Source organism: Spermophilus citellus (genome assembly GCF_964194105.1).
Source record: "Spermophilus citellus genome assembly, chromosome: 9".
In the NCBI taxonomy this organism is placed as follows: Eukaryota; Metazoa; Chordata; class Mammalia; order Rodentia; family Sciuridae; genus Spermophilus; species Spermophilus citellus.
This window is the reverse complement of record NC_138191.1, coordinates 127,949,160-127,961,973: the sequence shown is the minus strand read 5'-3', so window position 1 is coordinate 127,961,973 and position 12,814 is coordinate 127,949,160. Positions and strand designations below refer to the sequence as shown.

The 12,814-nt window shown below is 50.6% G+C and overlaps 1 protein-coding gene and 1 long non-coding RNA gene across 5 annotated transcripts in view; one reads left to right on the top strand and one right to left on the bottom strand.

The window, feature by feature from the left end:
- Positions 1-9,654: 9,654 nt before the first annotated feature.
- Positions 9,655-11,887, bottom strand: LOC308656479. Its single transcript, XR_014023732.1, has 3 exons — positions 11,753-11,887; positions 10,767-10,886; positions 9,655-10,220 (listed from the first exon to the last, which is right to left on the bottom strand). It is a non-coding gene; the product is annotated as an uncharacterized lncRNA (long non-coding RNA).
- Positions 11,888-12,173: 286 nt separating this feature from the next.
- CROCC (ciliary rootlet coiled-coil, rootletin) overlaps positions 12,174-12,814 on the top strand; it is a 39,727-nt gene continuing 39,086 nt past the window's right edge. For 3 of the 4 annotated variants that reach the window (XM_081307579.1, XM_081307578.1, XM_081307576.1), the window contains exon 1: positions 12,174-12,417. In XM_081307579.1, coding sequence (XP_081163705.1) covers positions 12,301-12,417 — 117 coding nt within the window. In that variant the 5' untranslated portion in view covers positions 12,174-12,300. The remainder of the gene's footprint in view (positions 12,418-12,814) is intronic. The other variant, XM_081307577.1, reaches the window with a different exon arrangement.

The following is a 12,814-nucleotide window of genomic DNA, read 5'->3' as shown; positions in this document are numbered from 1 at the left end:
CTGAATTCACTTTCTGGAAGGAAGGCTGGTTCTGTCATGGAACCTTGGTAGAAAGGGCTGTGCTGGAGGGAGTGGCTCACTGACATCTGCCTCTGGAAGCCTCTCCCAGGGAAGAAGGATGCACGCACAGAGGTTAAAGTCAAAAGGCCATGCTTCCTGTACCTGAAGATTCTCTAAGAAAGATGGGGTTGGATCTGAGTGTGGTGTTGCACACCTGTAATCCCAGCAACAAGGGAGGCAGGAGAATTGCAAGTTTGAGGCCAGCCTCAGCAACTTAGCAAGGCCCTAAGCAACTTAGACCCTGTCTCAAAAGAAAAAAAGTCTGGAGGGCTGGGGTTGTGGCTCAGCGGTAGGGAGCTTGCCTAGCACATGGAAGGCCCTGGGTTAGATCCTCAGCACCTCATATAAACAAAAATAAAAATAAAAGAATTGTCTTCCTACAACTAAAAAAAAAAAAGTCTGGGGATACATACAGCTCAGCAGTCAAGTGCCCTGGGTTCAATCCCCATTTCCGATAAAAAGATGGATGGGTTTTTATTTGTAGGCATGAAACTAGCCTCAATAACTAGTGAAAAAGAGGAGAAAAAGTGGAAATTGAAAACCCTCTTGAATACTAATAATAATTACATCAAAGAGCCCTCAGGAGTAGTTTCTGGTGTCTGTTTCATGTCCCCTCACTACCCATCTGGATGAGGAACTTCTGAGTGCTTGGGGGCTGGAAATGAGAGAGCTCATTCTTAGAGGAGACAGACCCTTAATTACAAATTGGAGGTCAGTGCTTACATTCTGGAGTCAGACCCGGGCTTTGAATCTAGGCTGTCTGCTGGTCAGCCGTGTGACCATAGGTTCTTCCTCAGCCCAGGCCTCACATAAAACCAGAGCAGGTGCCTGCTGTATAGTTTGTCCTTAATTCTGTCTCTAGTCAGGTAACACGCAGAAGCTGCTCATGTGGTGATGAAAATAAGGAAGTATCCATCAAGTGTCTAGACTAAGAAGTACCTCCAGGGTCCTGGTGGGCAAAGGCTGGTTTGCTGTGCTCTGTCACCAGCTAGAATTCCAGCTGGAGAAAAACAAAACCATTACAGGACCAGGGTCTCCAGGAAAAGACCCCAGTATCAACTCAGGCATCTCTTCAATTATACTGTGACTGGAGCTCACAAGTTGTTACAGTGGAGATGGCTCAAGTGGATAGTAGGAGGTGGGCATTGGGTTTGGGGGGGGTGAGACTTCAGCTCCTGCGCGGGGGGAGGATTTAGATACGTTAGAAAGTGTGGCACACTAAGATGGCCCCTATGATTCCCTCCTGGTCTTTACAGCCTGTGTAAGACCCTTTGAGTGTGGATAGACCTGTGACCCACAGAATCCAGCAAAGACAAGAAGGTGTTACTTCCATGGTTTTGTAACATGGGACTACAGCATCTCTTGCTGGCTCTGAAGAAGCAAGCTGCCCTGTTGAGCTATCCCAAGAAGAAAGGTGGCAAGGAGCTGAGGGTAGCCTCTGTCAGCCAAAACGAAGCTGACGCTCTTAGTCCAAGGATGTGTGACACTGAATGCCACTAAAAGCCATGTGGGCCTAGAAGCAGATTCTTCCAGTTAAGCCTTCAGATGGGAATCTAGCCCTGGACAGTGCTTTGGGTGTGGACTTGCAGAGGACCTGGCTAAGCTGTGCCAGACTCCTGACTCGGGGAAAGAGTAAATGTTTTTGACTCGGGGTGCAGCTCAGCAGTAGAACAGTTGACTATTTTCCTAGCATTCGAGAGGCCCTGGGTTTGATCTCCAGCACCGCCCCCCAAAAAGTTTTTTAAGATTCTACATTTGTGAGTTGGAGATATAGCTCAGTTTAGAGTACTTGCCTTGCATGCACAAGGCTGTGGGTTCAATCCCCAGCACCACAGGGGGAAAAAAACAAGATTCTACATTTGTGGTAATAGTGTTATGCAGCAATAGGTGACTGACACAATAGGTGAACTAAAGTTGTTTAAGGTGGGAGTCAGTGTAGAAAAGAGAATCTGGACAGATTTAATGGCCAATGACCAGAAGATCACTTCCTGTGCTCCAAATGGACCCTTTACAACGATGATAGAAGCTGTTGCCTGTGTGACGCGTTCTGTGACCACACACTTAATGCGTGGAACTCATCATCACCACTGTATGAGGTGGGTGCCGTCTGGGTGCATTCAGGATGGCTTGTAAGTAATCGAAGTTTCTCACCTTTCTGGAAGCTGAGAAGTCCATACTGCAGCACTGGCAGATCTGGTGTCTAGTGAGGCTGTCATCCTGCTGTAGCACACATGGTGGAAGGGGCAGAAGATCTCCTGGCGGGGGGGGGGGGGTTATAAGGTTCCACCCTCAGGACCCCAAAGATCCCGCCTCCTTACACCATCACACTTTCCATTGCGTTTCAGGGAGACACAGACATCTTCTATCCCCTACTCATCCCTGTTCTTAGGAGTGCAGTAAGATTATGCAATCTGCCCACATGACAAGGTGATAAATGGTAGAGCTGGGTTTTAACACAGGTGATCTGCCTCTAGCATTTGTGTTTTGAACCAGGCCTGTGTGCTCTCCAGCAGTGCCACCTGCAGGGCCTGGCACATTCCCATTCCCTCCACTTGGCACAGAAGTGTACACCTGTAATCCCACTGCTTGGGAGGCTGAGGCAAAAGGATTGCAAGTTCAAGGCCAGCCTGGGCAACTTAATGAGACCCTATCTCAATAATTTTGAAAGGTTGGGGGTGGGGGCACGTAGCTTCGTACTCAGGGTGGGGGGAAAACTATGCTCTATTCAATGATAAGTATTGAATAACAGGCCAAGGGATGGGGTTCTATTCCACTGGTAGGATTGGAATCTGCTGAGACGCATCTGGGCACACGGTGGGTGCTCAGTAGCTATTGGTTTCCCTGAGCAGGAAATAAGAAAAATAACATACTCTAGGCGGAGGAACCAGTTTAAGAAAAAGACCAATTTTGCCTCACAGTTTTAATGTAGACAGATCTTGAAATTTTTGTGTTTCTTTTTTTTTTTTTTTTTGGACTGGGGATAAACAAGCTTAGTGATCCTGTGCTTGTTTAGCATGCATGAGGTCCTGGGTTTGATCCTCAACAAACAAAAAAACTAAAAGACTTTAAAATTTAATATTTTTCTTTGGTACCAGGAATTGAATGCAGGAACATTTAACCCAATCACATTCCCAGCCCCCCCCCCCTTTTTTTTTTGACACAGGGTCTAGCTAAGTTGATGAAGCTGGCTTTGAACTTGCAATCCTCCTGCCTCAGCCTCCCCAGCCCCTGGAATGCGCCACCATGCCCGACTTAAAATTTAATATTTTTCATGATTACAGATGTAATATAAATAGGAAAACAAACATACAATATTAAAATCATTTGTGATATTGTCAGGAAAATAGGAAATTCCTCATGTCTGTATTCGCTGTTGCTGTGTAGCATTCATCCCCAAACATAACCACTTGAAATAACCCCTGGTTCTGTGGGTTGGAACCTGGGTACAGCTTAGCTGGGTCCTGTGTCTCAGCATCTCTCACAGGCTGCAGGCAAGGTATGTGGACCAAGGTCACAATGTCATCCTAAGGCTCACAGGGAAAGATGAGACCTGCTTTTAAACTCACTCACATGCTGGTTGCCAGGATTCAGTGCCTTGTGGCCCCTGGGCAGGTTACTCTCACTTTCTTGCCTCAAGGCCTCTAGCTTACAGTTGGCAGCCTGCTTCATCAAACTGAAAAGCAAGAGCTTTCAGCAGAGAGCAGGCGTGATCTAAATCTCAGAAGGGATCCTGCCCTCTTTGCTGGGTTTACCATGGGGGAGCAAGTCACGGGTCCTGCCCATTCCTGAGGGCAGGAAATTATACAAGGGTGTGGACACCAGGAGGTAAGGACCATCGAGGGCCAGCTTGGATGTCTTTCTACCTACTAGTTTCCTAGGGCTACTGTAACAAATTTCCACACAGCAGGTGGCTTAAAACAGCAGAAACCACTGGGGAGGTTTGATCCCCAGCACCAAAGGAAAAAAAATCTCAGATCTGGAAGCTGGAAGTCTGAAATCAGATGTCAGCAGGGCCATGCCCACTCCGAGCAAGGATGGAATCCCCACCTCTCCAAGCTTCTGGGGGTCCCCAGCACTGCTTGGTGTGAGGCAGCACAGCCCATCTCTTCCTCCTTAGCATGGCCTTTGTGCTGTATCTCTGTGGTTTATTTGTTGTTGTTGACATGAGGTCTCACTGTATTGCCCAGACTGGTCTTGAACCTCTGGGCTCAAATGATCTTTTTCCTTAGCCTCCCGAGTAGCTGGAACTACAGTTAACTTTTTTTTTTTTTTTGGTCCTGGGGATCAACTTCAGGGGCACTTGGCCACTGAGCCTCATCCCCAGTCCTATTTTTGTTTTATTTGGAGACAGGGTCTCACTGAGTTGCTTAGCACCTTGCTTTGTTGAGGCTGGCTTTAAACTCACAATCCTCCTGCCTTGGCCTCCCAAATTTCTGGGATTACAGGCATGCACCACCACGACCAGTTACAGTTAACATTTTGGTGTCTTCTTCTTCCTATTATATTTATATATAGAAGATACATATGTTTAAATTTTCATTTACAAATATGGGCTTATTCTTCATTTTGTATTTGTTCTAATTAGTTATAGGCTTTTTTCTTCTTCTTTTTTTGTGTACTGGGGATTGAACTCAGGGGCACTTGACCATTAAGCCACACCCCAGCCCTATATTGTATTTTATTTAGAGACAGGGTCTCACTGAGTTGCTTAGTACCTTACTGTTGTTGCAAGGCTGGTTTTGAACTTGTAATCCTCCTGCCTCAGCCTCCCAAGTCACAGGTGTGTGCCACTGTGCCAGCAACTGACTTATTTTTTAATCACTGTTCAGAAACCTCTAAAATAATTTTACCATTACATAATTTTATCATTTGTCCAGTTATTAAATTTTCCTTTGTACCTTTTGGAATGAGGGCCTAGTATTCCAATATGTGAAGAACAATGATTTATTAGGCCAGTCTTCTATTGTTAGACATTTGGGTTTTTCTAATTTTAAAAAAATTTTATATTGTTTTTCTTTTGACAGCTGTTTTTATTTCAAAAGCCATAAATTAGTTACCTTTTGACATTTAGGGAGCATTATTTTTAAAGCCAGGCATGGATGAAAGAACTTGAAGTGCCAAAGGTTTAAGCTTAGAAAGGGTGTGCATAATAGAAATAAACCTTCAGGGCTGGGCAGCAGGAGGAAGGAATCGGTGGGCGACAGGCTGGCTCTGGGCTGGCAGGTGGGGGCTTGAGTTCCCTCAGGGAAGGCTCCAGCCTGCTGCTCTCCCCTTGCCTGGGCCGTTCTCTGGGCAGGAGCTCCATGGGTGCTCACTTGTGGCTCTTTTTGGCTTTCTGCTCTCTGTCGCCCTGTTCTGATGATTTTGGTTGTCTAACCTCCTTATTTTCTCTTATTTCCTTTTCTGCCATTGTCTCTTTTTTATTTTTTAATTTCTTGCTATTAAAAGTCAGGCATTGTAGAACAACTTTGCAAGTTAATCATCAGATACTCAGTACATCCTTTTATCCAGGATGCCCATCCTCTAATCCTCCTGGTTAATGTGGTTTTGCTGACAGTGGGCAGAGTCCACCTAGCCCGCAGCCAGATTTGGCAGGCACTTGGCATTGGCAACCTGGGGTTGTGACTCCAGTCATTTGTTTCCCTGTTACTTAAGCTTCACGTTTAGAATCCTTCCCAGGGAGCAGGTGAGCACTGACACAACTCCCTTCAGGTAACTGATCCTGGGGGCCACCTGGTTATGGGGCACAGCATGACTGGTGGGCAATAGCCCTGGGGATTCAAGTGACTGCCATCCAGACTGAGCTGAGCCAAGCTACCAAATCAGCAGGGACAGTCTTCACAGCTAGGGGAGCTAGAGGCTTCCTCTGGTGTAAATGTGCCTCCCTGCTGTAGGCTCCTGTGGGTTGCAACTTAGAGAAGGTCAAGGAGAGAGGAGCTGTGTTTGCTGTCCCTTCCAAAATCTCAAGTGAGACAGCATTGTGTACAGGTAAGAGCATGTGGCTGGAAGCTACCCACAGCTTTCTGCTGTGTTTCCTTGGGCAAGTTACCACACCTCTCTGGATTCTAGTCTCCCTTCTGTAAGATGAAGATAATTTTAGACTTCACAGCCTAGACCTTTCTCACAGAAGTGTTTAGAGGGGACTAAGGACAGAATGAGAAAATATAGGTGGAAGCAGCCACAGTGTGGTTTGCAGCTAATGTAGGCTGCCTGGGAGGTACTGGTAACTAAGGGAGGCCTAGTGGCAGCAACAGGCAGGTGCCTGGAGGAAGGAGCAAGGAGCAAGTCCTCAGCCTAGCCCTGGAGCTGAGGAACACTCTGAAGTGGATACAAAGGGTAAGCAGGACCAGAACCAGACTCATGAGTCTGTCAGGGCCCAGATCAGGACCCAGCAGGACTGGGGACTCCAGACAGGATGACAGACCTGGGGTATCTAGTGATCAACTGTGCTTTTTTTTTTTTTTTTTTTTTTTTTTTTAAAGAGAGAGTGAGAGAGGAGAGAGAGAGAGAGAGAAGAGAATTTTTAATATTTATTTTTTAGTTCTTGGCGGACACAACATCTTTGTTGGTATGTGGTGCTGAGGATCGAACCCGGGCCGCACGCATGCCAGGAGAGCGCGCTACCGCTTGAGCCACATCCCCAGCCCCTCAACTGTGCTTACTGGCAGAGGTCAGTCAGTCCTTCTCTAGCTGGGCCTTGCCCTCCAACCTGGGTACCCCCTGACCCTGAAACCTCAGGTATTGACCCAAATCTTCCCTGACCAGTAGCTCTTACCCTGGCCCAGGCCACAGCTTTTCCTGCACCCGGCTGCACAGTGGCGGTGGCCTCTAGTGCAGTTTCTCAGATGTTAAAAGCAGGTTCCTTTTCTTTTTTTTAAATATTTTTTAGTTGTTGATGGACCTTTATTTTATTTATTATATGTGGTGTTGAGAATTGAACCCAGTGCTTTACACATGCCAGGCAAGTGCTCTTCCACTGAGCTACAACCCCTGCCCAGGTTCCTTTTTGATAGAGATTAAATTTTCACTCCTCTCCTCCACCTGACATGCAGAACTATCAGCCATGGCCGGCTGGTTTTTCTTTCTGGGTCTTTACTGTTTCCCAAATACAAAATCAAAGCTAAACGTGTTTTCTTAAGGCAAGTGAGCCTCCTCTCAGTCCTGCAGAGTCAGACCTGCTTCCTTCCCCATTTTGGAAATGAGTGACTTGATACAGAGGGAGATGAGTCTTCGGGAGGGGATGGAAGGAAAGGACTGATTCTGTAGAGATGAACTTGAGATGGGCACACCTGTGTTTAGTTTGAAAAGCACATTTCTTCTGTGATTTTGCCCCCATCCCATTTGGGCATAGGGATGGGATATCCCCATTTCACGGGTGAACCAATTGCGGTCAGGGCGCCTTACTGGGAGAGCACGACAATCAGAACAGGATTCTGCCCCACGGGTCAGATCACTGAAGCCTCGGTGACGCTAGGGGCGGCCCTGACGGGGGCAGGGGGTGCCCCCTCCGTCTGGTTGGACGATGGGGTCGCTTATCTTGGTCGAAGCTTTGGGGTTTGACGCCTTCAAGACCGAACTGGGGCTGGAGCCGTGGTGGCGACGCGCTGCCCCTCGGATTTTCCGTTGAGCGCAAGGCGGTAGTGATGGGTGTGCCAGTGACGAAGGGCAGTCGCTATGAAAGCCACCAATTTAGCGCGAGCGGTATAGGCGCTCGGAGCTCGGAGCCCCGGGCCGCCCACGAATCCGCCCCGCCCTTCGCCCCGCCCACAAGCCCTTCCCGCCCTGCGCCCTGCCCCGCCCTACGCCCCGCCCCCGGCCCGGTCGGCCTCGGCGGCGGCGACGCGCGCAGGTAGGGGCCGGCTGTGAGCGCGTGCGCGTGCGCGTGCGCGAGGACGGGGCGGGCGCGCGCCGGGAGGAGAAGGCCGCGCGCGGGGCCGGGGTGGCGTCAGGGGGCGGGCTGGAGACGCCGCCCGCGCACCCGGGTCCTGTGGGCGCCGAGGGCTCGCCCTGCGGCCGCTCGGCCGGGGCAGGGGGAGGGCCGCCCGGGGCTGCGCTCTCCCCTCGCGGATTCTCGCGCGCCGGCCAGGATCTGCCCGGGTCCCGCGGCCTGCAGGCCCCGCCTGCGTCCCTCGGCGGCTGCCCCGAGGCCCTCTCCGACGACGTCCCGAGCTGCGCACCGCGGCCTTGCCCTCCGCGTGGGGTCCTGCTCGTCGTTGCAGCCTGCCAAGTCGAAAGTGCCTCCGTGTGGGGACCAGCAGTTGAGGCCCGGGGCTGGGCACGATGCAAGGCTGCAGGAGCCTGCTCCCCCATCTCCCTGGGTTTCTGAGAACGGCCCCCAGGCCCCCTGCGCCCGTCCGTGTCTTTGAAGCTGGCATTTTGAACTGGCTCCCTCGTTTTTTTGTTTTGTTTTGTTTTCTGCACACCCAAGTCTGAGCGGATGCCTTTCCCCTGGTGACCACATCTCCACAGTCCCTTCCCTGGGAACTGGACTTGTCTGGAGGATTGGAGCGGGGCGGGGTAGCGGCAGGAGGAGACCATCTGTTTACAGCTGAGATTTCCTGTTTTTCTTGACTGAGCTCGCTGCAGGTGCCAAGGGAGGAGCAGAGCAGGGGCAAAGGGTGGGACCCCCGCAGCCAACCCCACACATTCCTTTCAGCCAGGCTCTGAGATTCCATGCGTGCGCCACCGCGCCAGGCCATTGCCTGGCTTTTAACCTGAACTCCTGGGATGGGGCAGGTGCTAGATGTGTGTTCTTTGGTGCCTGTCTGTGACCCCAGGCTGCCGGTCACCATGCCTGGTGGAATGTTGTCCCATTGATCTCAGCCAAAGCCAAGGGGGATTGTTTCCTTTTCTATTTTTTCTATTTAATCTCCTCTTCAGGTTAAGTATCCTTTATCCAAAATGCTTGGGAGAAGAAATATTTATGATTTTGGACTTTTTTTTCAGATTTTGGAATATTTGCAAATACCTAATAAGATATCTTTGGGATAGGACTTAAGTCTAAATACAAAATTCATTTTTGGTGTGCAGTAAGAGTTGCATAATAGTAGTCATTGCTGTTATTGTTTAAAACTTTGGAACCAGTCAGAACTGGGTCTCAGTGTGGCTTCAACTCTTCATGGCTGGTGAGTCTGAGCAAATAACTCCACTGAGCCTTAGTGTAGCCATCGTGTTGCTGTTGAAGAAGCTGGCCTGGCTCATAGTTGGTTCAGCATTTTTTTTTTTTAATAATTTAACAACTGGAAAATAGAGAAGGGGTGAGTGGTAAGAGCAGCCAGTATGTTTGCAGCTCAGGAGTGACAGCAAAAGACTTTTTGGCCAGCTCCTGCAGTGGGACCTGGAAAATGTCAGGTTTGGAGGGGGCCAGGAATGATGCAAAGTGTGTCCCCTCTGTACTCACCAGACTGTGGCTGAGAGTCTAGAGCAGGCACAAGGGTATTGACTGGGCACCAGTAGTACAACCAGTAATTCTAGTGAACAGTAATGATAACGCAACAATAGCCAATGCTAACACTGGTTTAGGTGCACGTAGTACTAAGGGGACACCGGGTGATATGATGATGTGACCCCGAGAGTGCAGAGGCTTAACACAATAGAAACTTATTTCTCACTCATGAAAAATCCTGTGGGGTGTTTGGCAGGTGCCTTTCTACGTGGTGAGCTAGGGACCAGATCCTGTCTATCTTGTCCCAGTGTCCCCTCTGACCTTGAAGTCATTTCCTTCCAGTTGGCGGACAAGGAAGGAGAGAAATGATTCCTCTGGGGATACTCTTATGGGCTGAGTCTAAAGCGACACACATTCTTTCTGTCTTTATTTGCCAGAACCTGACCACATGGCCAGATCTGACTGTAAGGGAGTCCAAGAAACATCTGCTAGCCATATTTCAAGAGAGTTGGAAATGAATTTTAGTAACCCATAGAAGTTTCTGCCGAAGCATATCCAAGCACACAACTAAGCCTAGCACATCTTATTTAATTCTCATAATGTTTCCATCAGGCACTAATTATCCAATTTTACAGATGAGGAAACTAAGGCTCAGAGAAATGAAGTCACTGGGCTCAGGGTCATGCAGCTGATGAGGAGACAAAGCCAACACGGTAGTCAAGGCGTTCAGGTGCCGTCTTAGTCCATTTCTGTTGCTATAACAAAATATCTGAGCCTGGGAAATTTATAAAGGAAAGGAGTTTATTTAGCTCACATTCTGGAGGCTGGAAGTCCAGCACTGGGCAGCCACATCTGGCAATGACCTTGTTCTGTGTCATGACATGGCGGAAGGGCAGGTGCAGAGGAGAGGGAGGAGGACCAGGCTGCTTCACAACAGCCCACTACCCTGAGAGACATTAATCCCTCTTGACCTAATCCCCTCTTAAAAGTTCTCCCCCACCTCTCAACACTTGAACTGGGGACCAAAGTTCAGTGTGAGTTTTGGAGGGGACAAGCCACATCGGAATCACAACAGACACTGGAGCTGTAGCATTCAGATTTCCAGGAATTTAGTCATTTATTGGAGAACAAGATGCAGCTGTGGAAGTCAGGGAGGCGCAGATCCCCACACGGTTTAGCTATGATTTCTTGGGATCCCAGAACCCAGAAGGGCTCTTACAGTGGAGCACCGGGTTGATGCCACCCAGTACCCAGCCCCTGGCATCTTGATCCCTTCCCCCCACATCTGGCCTGCTTGGCATAGCACGTCTATGGCACTTACCTTGGCCGGATTGGGCCCTGGTTCCTAGTTGTCCTCTTGCAGGTCAGAATCTATAGTTGGGCATGAGGGGTCCAGTCTGGATCCATTTGCATTTATGTAGCACCTGCTGTCTTCCTGGATCTGCCATAGAGGTGATAGAGCCTTGAAAAGCAGGTGGCCCTGGCCTTGCCCTCCAGGCACCCATTGGGAACTGCTTGGCCTCAGGGGGCTGAGGTTTGGGCTTCCTACTTCCCTGCAGCGAGTTACCTTGAATAGGTCAGAACCCACCTCCCTGAGGTCAGTTTCCTCATATGGAAATGGGTTGAAGTGAGGACTAAATAAGATAATTTATCCCCTCGAACACAGGACACCAAGAGGTAGCAGAAGCCCAGACAGACACTAAGGAAGATAGGAACTGTGGTTGCCATTTATAACCATTCACTGCCTGCCAGGTGTGCTTCTTCTACCCTTCAACTCAATTCTCACGATTATCTTATGTGGTCGGTTCTGTTGTTCCCATTTTAGTGATGAGAAGAGTGAGGCTCAGAGAGATAACTTTTCCAAGGTCATACTGTCAGAGACAGGTGTCAGATGTGTCCCCAGGACAGATTCTGCCTCCAGAGCAGTGGGCCTAACCACTGTGCCATATGGCCTTCTTGCTGCAGGGAGGGTGCAGTGGGAGGCGATGGGTGGACTCCTGGGCTCCACAACCGTTGTGTCCTGCCCCCCTGCTCTCCCCACAGGGACTGTACATCTAGGATTTTCAAGTGACTGAAATCAGTGTTTGTTGCTAAGTGAACCTGGTGTTGTGCCCTGCTGACGCCCAGAGAGCGTTGTGTTTAATCCCCAGGTGATTCCTCCATACCAGCATTCTCTGCATTTTACACTTGAGGACACTGAGGCTCAGAGAGACAAAGAAGTTTGCTCTGGGGCACACAGTGCAGCGGGGGTGAAGGACTCAGTCCCTGCCTGGGCTGAGCGATGCCACGGTGCTCTTTGCCCCGTACCTGTTTTGAAGAAACATCATTCCAGAGCCCGGTGGATACATTTGTCGCAAGCCGCGGGAGCTCTGTTCTGAGTCAGCAACGAGGATCGGGACTCTGGCCTTTCCCGCCTTCAGGCTGCTATCCCCACCTCCTGGGCTTGGAGGGCTCTAGGACCCGGCAGCCGCGGGGAAGGTGGGGGGTTCTTACCTCCAGGCCCCGCCCTCCCCTCCTTCCCTCTACAGTGCCCCTTCGGTCCTCCAGTCTCCCGTCCTCTCTCCCCTCTCTCCTCCCTCCGGCTCTGCGCCCAGCTGTCCCCACTTCCCGGTCCTCCTCGGCAGCTGCAGCTCTCCCTCCTCTCCTTTCCCATCCTCTGCTCCCCACTGGCTCCGCCCCGCTCCTCCCCGCTCCTCCCACTGCTCGGTCACGTGGGGGCGCCGCCGGATTTAAGCTTAATCTGCCTGTTGCTCAGCTCAGCGGCCTGGGCTAGGGGTGGGTCCACGGGTGGGCGGCTAAGTTAGTCTTGGGGCCCTGGAGAAGGGGACGGGGAAGTGCCCAGAGCCTCTTCCCCCATGAGCTTGGGGCTGGTGGGGTCGCTGGAGGCCCAGCTGGCCCTGGAGACAGTAATCCAGGTGGGTGCTGGGGGCTGTGCCCACCCTGTCCAGGGAGGGGAGCAGGGCCTATGTGTGGTAAGAGGTGGGTGCATCCTGGGGGCCAAAGGGAGGGAGAGGTGTGGTGGTGATGGTGGGTACACAGCCCCAGCTCACAGATCCTGGCAAGTCTGAGGATTTAAGGGCACCCAGGTGGCAGGAGGAAGGGGATCCCTACTCCTAGATTTTAGGGTCTGGTTGACCTCTGACACAGAAGGACCTTCACCCATCCAGGGTCAGCTGGATTGAGCTCCTCACGCTGATGTCCCGGTGGGGCTGAGTCCTCACTGTGTGATTTGTTCTCTTCTCCCACCCTTGGGCAGGGACCTCCCTCCAGGGCCAGGCCACATGACCACCTTTCTGACTCCTAGGCTTCGCTCTTGTCTCTTGGACCACAGGACTTTGTTATCCTCTCCCCTCAGGCCAGGATGTTCGG